This window comes from Lathamus discolor, chromosome 10 (genome assembly GCF_037157495.1).
Source record: "Lathamus discolor isolate bLatDis1 chromosome 10, bLatDis1.hap1, whole genome shotgun sequence".
NCBI lineage: Eukaryota > Metazoa > Chordata > Aves > Psittaciformes > Psittacidae > Lathamus > Lathamus discolor.
In genome coordinates, this window is record NC_088893.1 from 10889463 (window position 1) to 10902734 (window position 13272).

Below are 13272 nucleotides of genomic sequence, written 5' to 3' on the forward strand. Positions count from 1 at the left end.
GGAAGATGTGTGCTTGCTACTGTCTTTACCATGGCACTAGTCAAATACCTTTTAATTCACTTCACTGTACTTGTATAGCAGACACCTATTAGTCAAATTGGTTCTGTGAAACACAAGTTAGACTTAGAACTGCCAGTTCCCTGCCGGGAAGAAGGTGGATGTGTGCACTTGCCCAGTGGATGGAGTTTCACCAGGTGTTGCAAGTTATGTAATAATTCCTGATTTCTCAATGAGAACAGATTACAGCACTTCTCTAGCCTACTTCCAAGGAGTTAGCATCATAGGTGGGAGTTATATATGTGCACACCCAGTTTGCGACTCACCCTAAACACTGCTTACCCACAGTCTCTCTGTAATCTTTCCTCAGCACAGACGTCTCATTAGTCTGCTTCTTGTACACCCACTTCCAAAACCCTTTTTCATGCTAACAAGTCTAAGCGTTGCTTTGTAGTCTTCTGATTCTGCTCCCGGCTTCTTTTAGGAAATATCTTGTGTGGGAACGCTGGAATATTAGCATATAAATAAGCTTGGCTTAATGTCTGTAAAGCACACTGAGATTATGAAGAATATTAGGTAAGTGCTAATAGGGAGTTCTGCAGTTTGCGTGGGAAATCAGCACTCTAAGGTAGCGTTCCCACTGTTTTATCATGGAGTCTTTGAGTAAGTGCGAATCAGCATGAATGAGATGAGAAGTCTTGGACAGTTGGGGGCAAAGGAGTGAACGTCTTCAGTTCTGGGGGTGAGAAACCTGTCTAGCAAACATGCAGTTGGCTTCTGATTTGGACAAGTTTTGATTAGTATTTTCAAGTTCAAAATAGCTACTCATCATCTCCATACACAAGGAATGGAGCATATAGGTGCTGCTGATCCTGTAGGCAAACATGAGTTCAGCAGCACAAATTAAAAGAAGGATATGTTCACTAAACAGGTGCTACCAAGTCTCAGCAGAGAGCCAGTGAGTATGGAGAGCTTTAAATCTATCTAGATACACCTTTGAATATCTCCACCTGCTTTGATGTAATATATGCTCCTATTTCTTAAAGAGGGTGGGGAGCTTCTCATTCGCTTGTGTCATGTGCTGGGAGTTAGTTCTTTGTAGGTTGTTACTAACCAGTAACATGCCAGTATGATCCACTAAGGTACACACTGTGTTCTCTAGAAAAACCAGTGTGAAACAGAGATTCATATCTCATCTGGCATGGAATGAGCTTCAATTCTTCAACATTAATTCATGCGCAGAGTGGCAGACTTTTTGTACGTTTTCCCTCATGTAGGTGAGACCATCATTCAAACCAGTGAAGTAGTTCTTGCATGTCAGGTAACCCAGTAAAGAGATAAGGAAAGTAGGAGGTTATATGTTTTTAATGATAGAATTCTCTTGAGCGCTAGATTGTGGTGTTGAATAATCCTAGCTCTAACCTTGTGAGAGGTCTTGTCTCCCCTTGATAGTTGCAAGGCTGTAAGTTATTTTAGCCTGCTGTTGGTCTGTGCCTGAGTTATATATCCAGTTGCATGTCATCACATGCGTTTGTAGAGGTTAAAGTCTAAGGTGTTCAAGGCCCTAGAAAGGATCTTTTTGAGGTCCACATTGCAGAAGAATACAAGTGTTGGCACTGTTAAACCATTCTCTGGCCTCCTGTGCCACTACTTCAAGCACTAGATTTGGCCCTGCTAGTGCAGGACAAGTCCTGAGAATGTCTGGCTAAACAGGCTTGCTTAAGCTGTCTGTTGCAAAGCAATTTTGTTACTGTGGCCAAAAGCTTACTCCTTGTTGAAGCCCTTCCAGGTACTTAACAAGGTACAAACAAGCATGTTCCCCCAAGGAGCACACCTGTGCACTTTGTAGAGCAGAGATTAATTACGGACAGCAAGTATTGTAATGGGAGTCCAGAATGTTCCACAAGGAAAATCATGGTAAAACCTCAGACTGGGAATTACAAATGCCATCCGTGTTGCAAAGGCAAGAGAGGCAGAGGCACCAAAGGACCTGCTTTTACAGAAAACAGGCAGTTGTGGAGATGCCTGGTGGCTTTGTCTCTGTAACTCGCAGCTTTGCAAACTCCCTGTGTAGAGAGAAGCAGAGCAGCCAACTTACATATATAAATAGAAGTGTAGATGCTGGGGAGGCCAAGACAAAACAAAAGTCCAAATATACTGGTACATCCCAGGATAGATACAGTTGGTCGCTGAGTATCCACTCAATATTTACTGTTAGGGTGTTTGAAGCAGACCTTAAAGTCTCTGGCCCAGATACGCTATAAGAGGCTTATTTCTCAGCTGTAGCCCAGTCCAGGGGCCCTTCTTTCTTTGTATGCTTTTAAAATTAGTAAAGAATGTGTACAGTCTGCATGTGTAGTCTGGAGATGGTTACTCTTGTGTAGAGTATTTGAAACGCCAGCACATTGAAAGGTGCTGCAGAAGGTTCAGCTGCGGCTTTTGCTCTGTGCTTGTTACCAGCACCTTGCTGGTGATCTTCGTCCCTATAGAATTTTCTTTCTCAGGAGAGAAACAGGTTCAGTCGTAGCTTCCTCCAAATCATCATCCACTCTGAAGCATTCAGAATAGGGAAACAGCCGTTAGGATGAGATGAATACATCCACATGCTATCAGTTGTTGAGAAGGTCTTGGAAGGAGATTGCATTGCCCTGTTAGTGAGATAAAACTTTGTCATGCTCATGACCGAATACTTCTCCCAAGCTCTTCTTCCCAGTTGTCTGGCTTAAGATCAGGAATTTCTAGGTTGTGGAATTATTTCTTCTTTCTGCATAGCTTACTGTACATAATGTGAATGACACAACCTCTGATCTAGAGCTGTTCCTGTGGGGTTTCCCTATAGCGAGTTCACAAGCTGATTATGCTGGTAGTGGACATCAGACTCCCAGATCATAGTGTGTGGAAGGCACGGGATGGAAATCCTGTTATTCTGGGCAAACAGATACTCGCATGCCTGGGACCAGCTGCAGGAAAAGCTGAATGGATGGCAGTGTTGGCATGAGTCCTTCCCATCTCTATGGGCGTAGTGTGTGTGGTGGGAAAGCTGGGCTTATGCGTTAAAGTTGTACAAGCCCAACTGCTCTGACACGGGCTACCTTTACAGGAGACTCTTGAGTTTTAACCTGCATATGACTCCCATTTATTTCCCTTTAAGCCTGATAAATTAATTTCACAGTTAACTGTGTAAAGCTCTTGGGAAATATCTCACTATGAAATTTCACAACTGGCCTCTTCCAACTGCAATTCCTTTAGCTTTGGAGTGGTTTTGGAATTTCATCTTGTAAGACATTGTGAAATCAACTTTTTAACTTGGAACCAACCTCTGTGGTGATGGTCACTGAAAGATATTTCAGGTCATCTTTTACTGGGTTGAGGCTTTGTTTTCGGGAAGGTTGAATCAGGCTGATCTCCTTGTTACAGGGTAGCATAGGGAAGCAAAGATCAAGAGTACCAAGTCAGAGCATAATTTTTTCAGATGCCTTTTTGCTTTCCAGGTCCATAACGTTCATGGAGCATTCAATGCCTTGGAGGGAGCAGACAAACTCAGCTCAAATCGTATGTATTTTTGGTGATTACAGGTCTTAGCCACTCTTTGCAGGAGGGAAAACAGGGCCATTTGTGCAACCCTGGTGTATCCAGAAGTCTTTAATTTGCCTCTTTAACCGAAATGATCCAGACATTGCTGACTGTCATTTCTCCAGTAATGTAGAGAAGGCTTAGCCCAAAAAGTCCTATGCAGCCCTTCTGCAACCTGGACATCGTCTCCAGCTCTGCTATGACTGACTCAGAACTGCTGAGGGCTTTACCCATATCCTGCTGCTATAGCTTCCCTTTCCTCCTGACACCACCACCATAACTTTTCCTTGTTCTTGTGTTGCAAGTTAGATCTTACCTTGAGTTCTACTTTGTGGCTGGAAGGTTAGACATTTCCATTGCCTTTCTTTATGACCAGCAACACGAAAAGCAATTTCTAGAGCATGCTACCATTCAGCGCAGTTTTATTGCTTCTGGTGTTCAGGCTCCCACAAGGATATCAGTCCTGTCCACTTTTTGGAACAAAATTTCTATGGCTGTTCCTGATGCTAAACAACTCTGTTGTAGTTTGGGTTTATTTGGGTTTTGTTTGTTTCTTTTTTTCTCCAGGAGCCAAATGTCATTGTGTTACACTTGGCTAAAGGATCCTGCCCAGAAATCAGTGAGAGTTCTGTTTTAGAACTGTTTCAGCAGACATGAAAAATAGTGCAAGCCACTTAAATCATGGGGAAAATCAGCTGTAGTAAAAAGAAGAGCAGGAAAGAAAGATGGGGACATAAGAAATGGGACTACACACGTTGTGGTGCCTCAGCTTTTTCTGTCAAAAGAAGCTGAGTGAGCTGCAGTTCTAACCTTAGCTGGTTCTTGATTTAACCAGGACAGCTTTTAGTGGTGCTGGTAATACTTACCATTTGTAGTTCCAAGCAGTTAGGAAGGTTTAAGTGACCCAAACTCATCTCCATGGTTTGTGCTACTGCAGAAGTCTTGGAGTGGTGAGCAGGTTCTGGTGTCATCCAGCTACCTTACAAAGTTTTGTACAAAGTACGTAAAAGTAGTATGCGAAGTTGTCATTTGGTCTCAGAACCTGAGATGAGGAGGAAGGACGTACCTTTTCTGTGACTTACTTGTTGATTTTGCTCATTTACTTTGAAATGTTGTGTGTGATTCCTTTCTCTGAATTCTAATGTATATTTTCGTCTCCTTTCCTTCCCTGACCACAGCTCTTGCGTCTCATGATTATATATTGAAGATAGTCCCGACGGTGTACGAAGACATGAGCGGCAAGCAGCGATACTCTTACCAATATACTGTAGCAAATAAGGTAAAGAAGCAGGTAGTTCTCAGAGAAGCTCCTTATTGCGGCCCAGTGGGTGCATGGAGGATCTTCAGTCATCATTCCTCCTCCCTCTTGCTCCTCTGTTCTGCAGCCGGGTACATTTGTTTGTAGGTGAGGAGTAGCCTCTGCTGGGAGAAGGAGGAACTGAAGCTCTTCAAGCTTTGTCTTGCTCCTGGTGCCGCATTTAACAGGGTTGGATTGTGAGGGCTTGTCAAAGCAAGTGGTGGCATTGTTTTAATCCTAGAGAAATGCAGTCTTACTCCTGACTTTCTCATATGTCAGTTTAACTGATGGACGTTTCTATAAATTATGTGGAAGGTTTGTACATGCTGCAGGAACTCTTGTGATCTGTGTCAAGATTCATCTGGGTGGAAACTGCACTGGAACTGAACACACAAAGCAGCGCTTACAAGTGGTTCTGTTAATAAAACTGTTAATTGTGGTGCACATAAGTCAGCAGAGTCATCAGGTTTTTATAGATGTTGATTCCAGATATTAAGCTGTTGAACCTGCACAGTGCCCACTTTTAGTGGGTTATAATAGTTCTTATAACTTTATAATTCTTAATTTACATTAAATGTGGAGATATTTTTATTTTAATAATACAATGTACTGAACTTTTAAAAAGAGCCCGTGTTTACTTTTTAATGAAAAAAGTGTATTTCAGTTTAGCCCCTGACTGGCAAATAGTTTTAAATGAAAGTCCAGAATGGGTTTATAATACCTGATTACTGCTAGTTTGCAGTAACTGGGAATCAAGCATGCACTCTCATTGACTATTTGTTAGATTAACGTTCCTGTCTAGTGACTTTTGGGCTTGTACAGTGTGTCCCAATGATTTGGATGTCTCCCTGTATTCAGATTGCAATGTATTTGTTCTGCTTAATGTCACAACTGTTGTTCTGATAAGACTCTTGCGACGCAAGTTCTGATAGTAATTCGGAAAACAGACAGCAGGAGCTTTTGACACTTCCATGAGCACGGTTGCAAATGGGGGCATTTGGCCAAGACTGACTCATTAGGGCAGGATTGCTGGTGGGGAAAAGGGGAGAGGAAGGAAAAAATGAGGTCAGTTCTGTCAGAACTGAAGGGCAGAAAAACAGTGCTGCATCTGCATTTTCTTCTCATTAAAAACAAGAATTCTCTTATCAGTGCTTTAGCCCTTGTCTCCCACCCTGATCTGTGGGAAAGAGAAATTGGAAGCTATTGGAATAGTCTGGCATAGATTGACTAGTATGAAGAGATTGATATAGTCTTAAGCGTGGACTGTCTGTCTCCTCTCCCCTTTTCCATCCTAGACCCTTGTTTCCTCACTTCCCCAGATAGCCACTGTCCCAAGATATGCTGCAGAGCTTCTGCAGTAACAGCCCTGAAAACATCATGACTAGGGACTTCAGTCACGTTCTGCTTCTCTTGTTATCCATTGAGAAAAACTAGAGGGAAATTTGGGAATTGTGAGATTAATGACGGAGAGAGATGCCGTTTCGCTAGTTCCCTTTGAGCTCACAGAGCATAAAATTATCCTTTTTTTTCTATCATGCTTATGGGTGTCCTATTGCTTGTCCTTTCTTCATCTTTCTGAAGTATTTGAAGTCACCCTTGCCTCTGTATGAAGGAGAATTAAAACAGAAGAGGTGATTAGAGTTGGCAGGCATGTCATAGGGCTAAAGAAGAGAAGAGCAGCTGGGTAAAGAGGCAGTGTATATCATGCCAGTGCTGATGGCTCTCACTGGTTGACAAGTCCCCATCCTGCTTTGCTTTGATTTTTCTTCAGTCTGTCAAGATAAATGTCCTGTTCCTTGAAAGCTGATATCTATTTCCACTGAGAGCACAGGCAAAATATTAGCTCGAAAAGATGTGACTTGTGATGCTATGTTGGTGTTAGTATCCGTTCTACATTGGCAGTATGCAGTATATCCTGTTGAGATGTTGTCCTCTGTCTGATTGATTGCTGTTACTGAAGAAATGGATTAAAAGAGAACATCACTGGCAATTTGAAGATGTCTCTTCCACACCAGCTTGGAATATTTTTTGAACCTTTGCCAATATTTTTGTGTATACAGTTTCATTTTGGCTTTCAGCACGGTTTAAACATGGCACTGTGTGATTTATACTGAGTGGGCAAAGCGTTCACATTGTTGGTCCCGAGGCAAAAGGTTCCTTTCAGACAGGAGCTGCTGCTTGCTATTTTGTGCATGGACAAGAAGGGATTTTCAGGTTCTTGCAAACTAAATTCTGTTTTTGGATGAATATCCCAGATTTACATACTGACAGTATAAAACTTCACTTGCAACCGCTTAGAGACTGCTTGTATTTAAATAGAACAGATCTAAGCTAGAGAAATCAATGACAGCCTTTATGTTTACTTCTGTAACTTTGAATAAAGGTGAGAGTAAGCACCATCACTCTCCGTTCGCAGCTATATCATTAACAGACTATAAAGACCTTATTTTCCTATTTCATAAGGGTGGGGGCAGTCATAGGAATTAACTGTTTGCTTCTTTCAGTCTGATCATTAATACTGAAGAGTGAAGTAAAGGCCAGATCCACAGAAGCAGTTTTATTGCAGACACTCCAAGAGGAATGAGATTGCTCACGTTTTCTGCTATTTTCTCCCCACTTTCTTTTCTAGGAGTACGTAGCCTACAGTCACACTGGCCGCATTATCCCAGCTATCTGGTTTCGTTATGATTTGAGCCCCATCACAGTGAAATACACAGAGAGACGACAGCCTTTGTACAGGTTTATCACATCGGTAAGTTACTCTAAACCTCCAATTCTCCTGTCTCCTGCCTGCCTTTCATTTCTCTTCCGAGTCTTTGTTGTCCAGAAGAATCAAGTTTCTACTTCAGAGCATTGTGACATAATTGAAATAAAGCAGTACATCACCCAATTGTACTGAAGTGTAAGTGAAGTAACTGGTAAGCCCTGTGCTCTGACAACTTAATTTGATAGCTAGGCACAAGAAGAAAGAAAATTATCCTATTCCAGAAGTGCCAGACTCTGTCTAGGCAGGATAGTTACTATTGCAGCGTGTCAGAAACTTGGAAGCAAAGCTAATATGATATGCAGTAAAGCATCCTGCAATAAGCTGTCTCTCTCAAGATCTAGCTTGAAGAGAATGCAGAGCAGTTGCTTTAATCAGTGCTGCTGCTTGGCTTAATATGGGTGTGCTGGTTCCAGGTGTTTACTCCTGGGTAGAAGAGGAGAAGAGCCGCATTATCGAATTCCAAAGGTGTTTTCCTGATCTGTCCAGCTAACATCCTGCAGTACTGATCTCAGCATCTATAACAAAGCTGTACTGTCCAAACTGCTACTTAGGCAAAGAGCTATTTAAGGCTCTTCCAGAACTTTCAAAAATGTGTCCTCATGGAGGTGGCTTGAAATTTAAGCAGCAGCCAGTGAGGTGGAATGTGCAGTAGATGATAAATTGGCTGGAATGAAGACCTTGGATTTTGGTTTTTAAACTGTTTGAATATTTTAATTGGAAGTAACATAAACAGTTGTGGCTGTGTTGCCCTTAAAGATTTTGATTTTTGCAGCTTCTGATAAACAGCAAGTTCACTTCACTTTAGAAACACATGTGATCTCTAGGATACACAAATACCAAGGGAAAGGGACTTGAAGCAAATCTAAATGTCACGGTTTAAGACCTTCTCTTCTTAGCATGTCTGTTTGGTTTCAAAACATAATCCTAAAAAAGGTCAAACATCAGCGTTTTATGACTTGGCATCTCGTACTGCTTCTACTGCTTTCCCTTCTACTGCTTTCATAAGCTTCTTACGCATTTTGTTGGGGGTGAGGGTTTGGAGGTGTTTCTAACAGGAAACTGTTTGGGAAGGATTGATAGATGTTATTATTAATGGTCATGTCTGTTGCTAGCATTGATTTACTGCTGATAAGCCATTGTGTGCATATAAATGGCATCTTTGTTGAATTCGATACTGTGCTTCAGCGTTTACGTAAGGAGCCCACAGGGGAGTCACTGCTTGCCACCATGACCTTTCGGATTTGAGATGGCCCCAAGTAGACTTTTGTCACATCCTGTCTGAGAAGTTAGCCAGGGACATGCTGGGTGCTAAACCGCTTAAGGAGAGTTTTACAGTTGATTTTGTCTGCTTTGTTTGGTCTTTTAAATGGTTATAGTCTCAGCAGCTCACTTGGGGACATTCCAATGGAACATCTTTCCAATGGAGATGTGTGGATGACACTGATAGCTGCAGTAGCTGTTATGCAGCACATTAGACAAGTGTGCCAGACCGTTGTCAGATGTGGCTGACTTAGAGGCAAATCCTTGTTACAGATGCTACATCATGACTATCGGCCTGGGACTATCTGGCCCTGGTACAGATGCTCCTGCTCTCGTTTAGACTAGGGATGTTTTACAGTAGGGCAGCCTTGGCTGTGTATGTGCTACACTTTAAAGCTATACAGTGCTTAAGGTGGCATTGAGAATGATGGTGGAGGGGAGCAGTGCTGTAGAGGATCAAAATACCTTTTGTCTTAGGTTTCCTTGCCCTGTTTTGATGACGTGATCTGTTCCATTGTCCTTTCCACTGCTTTTGCTCTTTCCTGTATCTCCAGCATGGCCTTTTGCATCACAGTTACTCTGGAGACCAGTTAGTAATGATCAGTACTGGGCTGAGGTCCAGGCAGATTGCACTGGGGCATCTGGAGTCATTGCCAAATGGGGCTGGCTATGGAAAGCATCAGCTTTTGTCTGAGCAGCAGCTGCTTTGTTTAAAAACCACAAGAGTGGCTCTGAGGTGGGGGGGCATCACCAGCAACTCCTTTTGGTGAGCAGATTGTTTATTGGGGCACCCGTGAGGCTTTCAGTACACTTAAATGTGCCCTGGTGGTAGGGGAAGATCCTGTTTGAAAGAGACTTTCAGGGGGAAACAGCATCAGTGTTGGAGGGAAGGATACACTGTGGAGGGATAATCCCATGTGGAGAGATCAGATGAGAGCCAGGTGTTGGCTTTTCAGCAGAGAGCCAAAGGAGTCTCATTCTGCTGCTGGGAAGGTTGTCTGATGGTCTTTGTTAGTAACAAATTTGCCCCCAGAAAACTTCAGCACCACTAAGAGCAGAATTATAGCACCACAGCAGTGTTCCCAGGCCATCTGTGTTCCCAACAGACTCATTTGAACTCAGGCCTGCTCCTTGGGGTTTTGTGCTGTGAAGACGTACCCTAATTTTCTGTACCATGTGAGAGGTGGTTCCCATACAGGACGAAAGGCATTTAGCACAGATTATACTTTACATGTCACACTTCAAAAAAATCAGTACTAAGTAAGGTTTTGTATTGCCTGTGGGTCAGTGCTGCCACTGTGCTGTAACTTTGCCATGGATCCTGGGGTTAACCACAGGCACTTGGTATAGTGTTAAACACAGTAGTTTTTGCCTGTGGAACTGTACTGCTTAAAATCAAGGTATCTCCCCAGAAAGAGAAGCCATTCATGGCCTCGTGGTTGAGGTTATGGAGCAAGGGGAAAAGTTTCACTACTGAAAATTTATGAGTTCTGTAAGTGGCCAAGCTGAAAGAAGGTTTTATCATGAGGTCAGTGCAGGGCTGGGAGGGGAGGGTGGGCAGAAAATAAGCCAAAGTTCTGCTAAAGCATTCAAAAAGAAGAAAGAAGAGAATTTTTTTCCTGATCTGAGAGGACTCTTCATCAACCATTCCCCAGTGGTTGCAGGGACAGTTACTTCAGCCCTGGGACCTGTTACTGATGGGTATCATAGACTCACTCCTGTGAGGTTTTTAAAACCAAGGCAGTGTTATTGCACAAGATGAGCTGCAGGTCAGCCAGAAATCTCTGGGTGGGCTTCTTCAGCTTCCCTTGCTAGGAGCTACCTAGGGATTCTACTGGTCCCCTCTGTCCTTAAAAGTAATGTTCAGATTTTAAGACATCCCAGAGGTCCACAGTCATGTGTTTGACATCCACCTTTCTGTTGTCTTGCTTGCAGCCTTGCCTTCTACATACCCAATAATGTTTTGCTTCAGCTGCATCCCATCCATCCACTATCCTATAATCATACTCTGTTCAAAACCCTCAAGTGTATCCTGCACTGCATGGCCTCTCACTGCTGTAATTATTACACTTCTGGATTTCTTTTCCTTTCTCCTTTAATGGCCAGGCCTGAGTCAAACAGTAACCTCATGAAGCCAAACGCAGATTATTCCCAGCATAAAACTCCATTAAATATAAATCAGTGCATGATGCCGAACTTCCTTCCACACTGCTAAAGAGCAACGCTCCATATGTATTAGACCTGTGATAAGGAAACAAGGTGGTGCAGCTTCTGTGCTGACCTAGAGACCAACGCTGGTGCTGCTTTATTTTCTGTTTCAATAAAACAAGAGGGCTGTGTGCGTGCTGGGAGGCAGGCTCCAAGTGAGTGCCAGGTGTGTGTGACTCATAAACACTCAGCAGTACTGAGCTGTGCAGAGGAATATATGTTATTTTTCTATTCCCCACCCCCCTGCTGCACTGAAATCACATTTTCCTACCATATGATGCAAAATCTTAGTGTTGGATGGTTTTTCTGTTGTTTGCGGTGTAACATCTCCCGTCAGCTGAGCTGCTGTGGACTGAAATAACCCAACTCCATTGCGGTCATTCTCCCAGAAAAGTCACCCTGCATCATGCTCTGAGGGGCAGCAGGGAGGGGGGCACAGCGGGCAGGAGATGGACTCTTCCCCTAAAAGTACTGACTCCGCCTTCAGCTGGTGCTCTGGGTTTTGAAGCCTTTATCTGCTGGAATGCCAACTGTCCAGCAAGAGCCATGTTTTCTGCCGCTCCTCATTTCACTGAGCTCACTAAACACATACACGCTGGTTATAAATACACATGTAAATGAGTGCTCTATTTCTTGCTGCTTGTGCTCACTGTTAATTGTTTGTTCTGTTGCCACTGCTAACTCCCTCAGAGCTGAAAGAGCTGAACACTGCCTCTGTGTTACTCCTTGGTTTGTAACTTTGACCATGGGATGTAGTGCTCTGTGGGACGAGATATGGCGTGGTAGGTCTAGCATGGCACTGGGTGCCCTCAATGTCAGCTGTTTTGCGTTTCCCTGATAGTCTGCTATGGTGGCTTACTGATTTGGGATTCCTTTCTCTCTCTTGGCTTCTAGCTCACAGCAAAATCCCCCTTTTCCTAGGCAGGCCCTTGTCAGGAGATAAGCTCTGTATATCATGTCCCCTTCTCACTGACGTCTCTTATTCCAGAGGCACCTAATCCTACGCAATGTGAAAGGCCAAATTAAAAGAGCACTACAGTTATGAAGTAAAAAATGTGGGAGTTAGGAAATGCCAGGTCCTGTTTAATTATAACTTGGCTGTTAATCATTATTGAGTTACATTATGTGTATCATACTTTCCATGTGAGCCCTGCCTTGTGCCCTGCACAGGGTGGGATGACACCCTTTGAGGAAAGTTTCTTCCCATCCTACAGTATTTTGACTGCTGCCTTATTACTAGCAGGTGGTTTCTATGTAAGTCTTATGTTTCTATATAAGTCATGTTTCCAAATGGACTTTGAGATAGCTATTGTCATGGTATTGAACCCTTTAAATGTTTTCTCCTTCACAGTTTCCCTGGGAGGCAAGTTTGGCAATGCCCCCATTTCACAGATAAGGGAATCGAAGGAGTGTGTTGCAAAGTCCGTAACTGCTGGCCTCTGAGTTAAGGTGCTGCAAGCCAAAGTACTTTGGTTTGACATGTCAGAATACTTTTGTGTTTTTGTATCACTTGAGAACCTGAAGTAGGCTGTTACGCTGATCAGGAGTTTATATCTTTCCTTAACGCTGTTCCTGAAAATGATTACGTGTTTTACTGCTATTTAAATAATTCAACCCAACACATCTTGCATGGAAAACTTCAGCCCTCAAAGAGTTAAGTTGGCCGTGCTTTTGTAAGCAGCCCTTGTAATGGAAAGTGTTAGACAGCCTTAGCTGGAGGTGTCACTGGTAGCTAGGTTTCTCTGTTAGTCACTGTCCTTCACATGCTATTTAAGTATCTTTTGCCTGTTTGCAAATGCTGTATCTTGTGAAACAGGGAAAAGACTGTAAGGCCATGGTATTTGTAATAGAAAACAGTAATAGGAAGATATGAGCAACACGGAGCTTCTAGAAACTTTGTTAGGTGGAGTTTAGTGCAGAAAGGAACAGCACTCATGCTGTATGCTCCTAGGGGCTGGGATTTAGGGTTGGCTCTGGCTATGATGAGTTCAGATTAGCACTAAGTTATTCCACTGTAGGGAATGGTTTCCTGAATAATTGTCATGTAATTATGTCCCCAGTACTGTTACATGGTTCTTACCGTGCTTCCAGAAAATACCCTAACAGTAGGCAATCCTTTCCCCCAGTTTCAAGCTGTGTAAAAGTTTGCCTCCTCATTGACAAACCTGTT

At 43.0% G+C, this 13272-nt stretch overlaps 1 protein-coding gene across 2 annotated transcripts in view; it reads left to right on the plus strand.

Annotated features, from left to right (window-relative positions):
* Positions 1 to 13272, plus strand: part of ERGIC1 (endoplasmic reticulum-golgi intermediate compartment 1) — a 58184-nt gene that overhangs the window by 42839 nt on the left and 2073 nt on the right. For both annotated transcript variants that reach the window (XM_065690856.1, XM_065690855.1), the window contains 3 exons: positions 3489 to 3549; positions 4749 to 4849; positions 7497 to 7619. In XM_065690856.1, coding sequence (XP_065546928.1) covers positions 3489 to 3549; positions 4749 to 4849; positions 7497 to 7619 — 285 coding nt within the window. The remainder of the gene's footprint in view (positions 1 to 3488; positions 3550 to 4748; positions 4850 to 7496; positions 7620 to 13272) is intronic.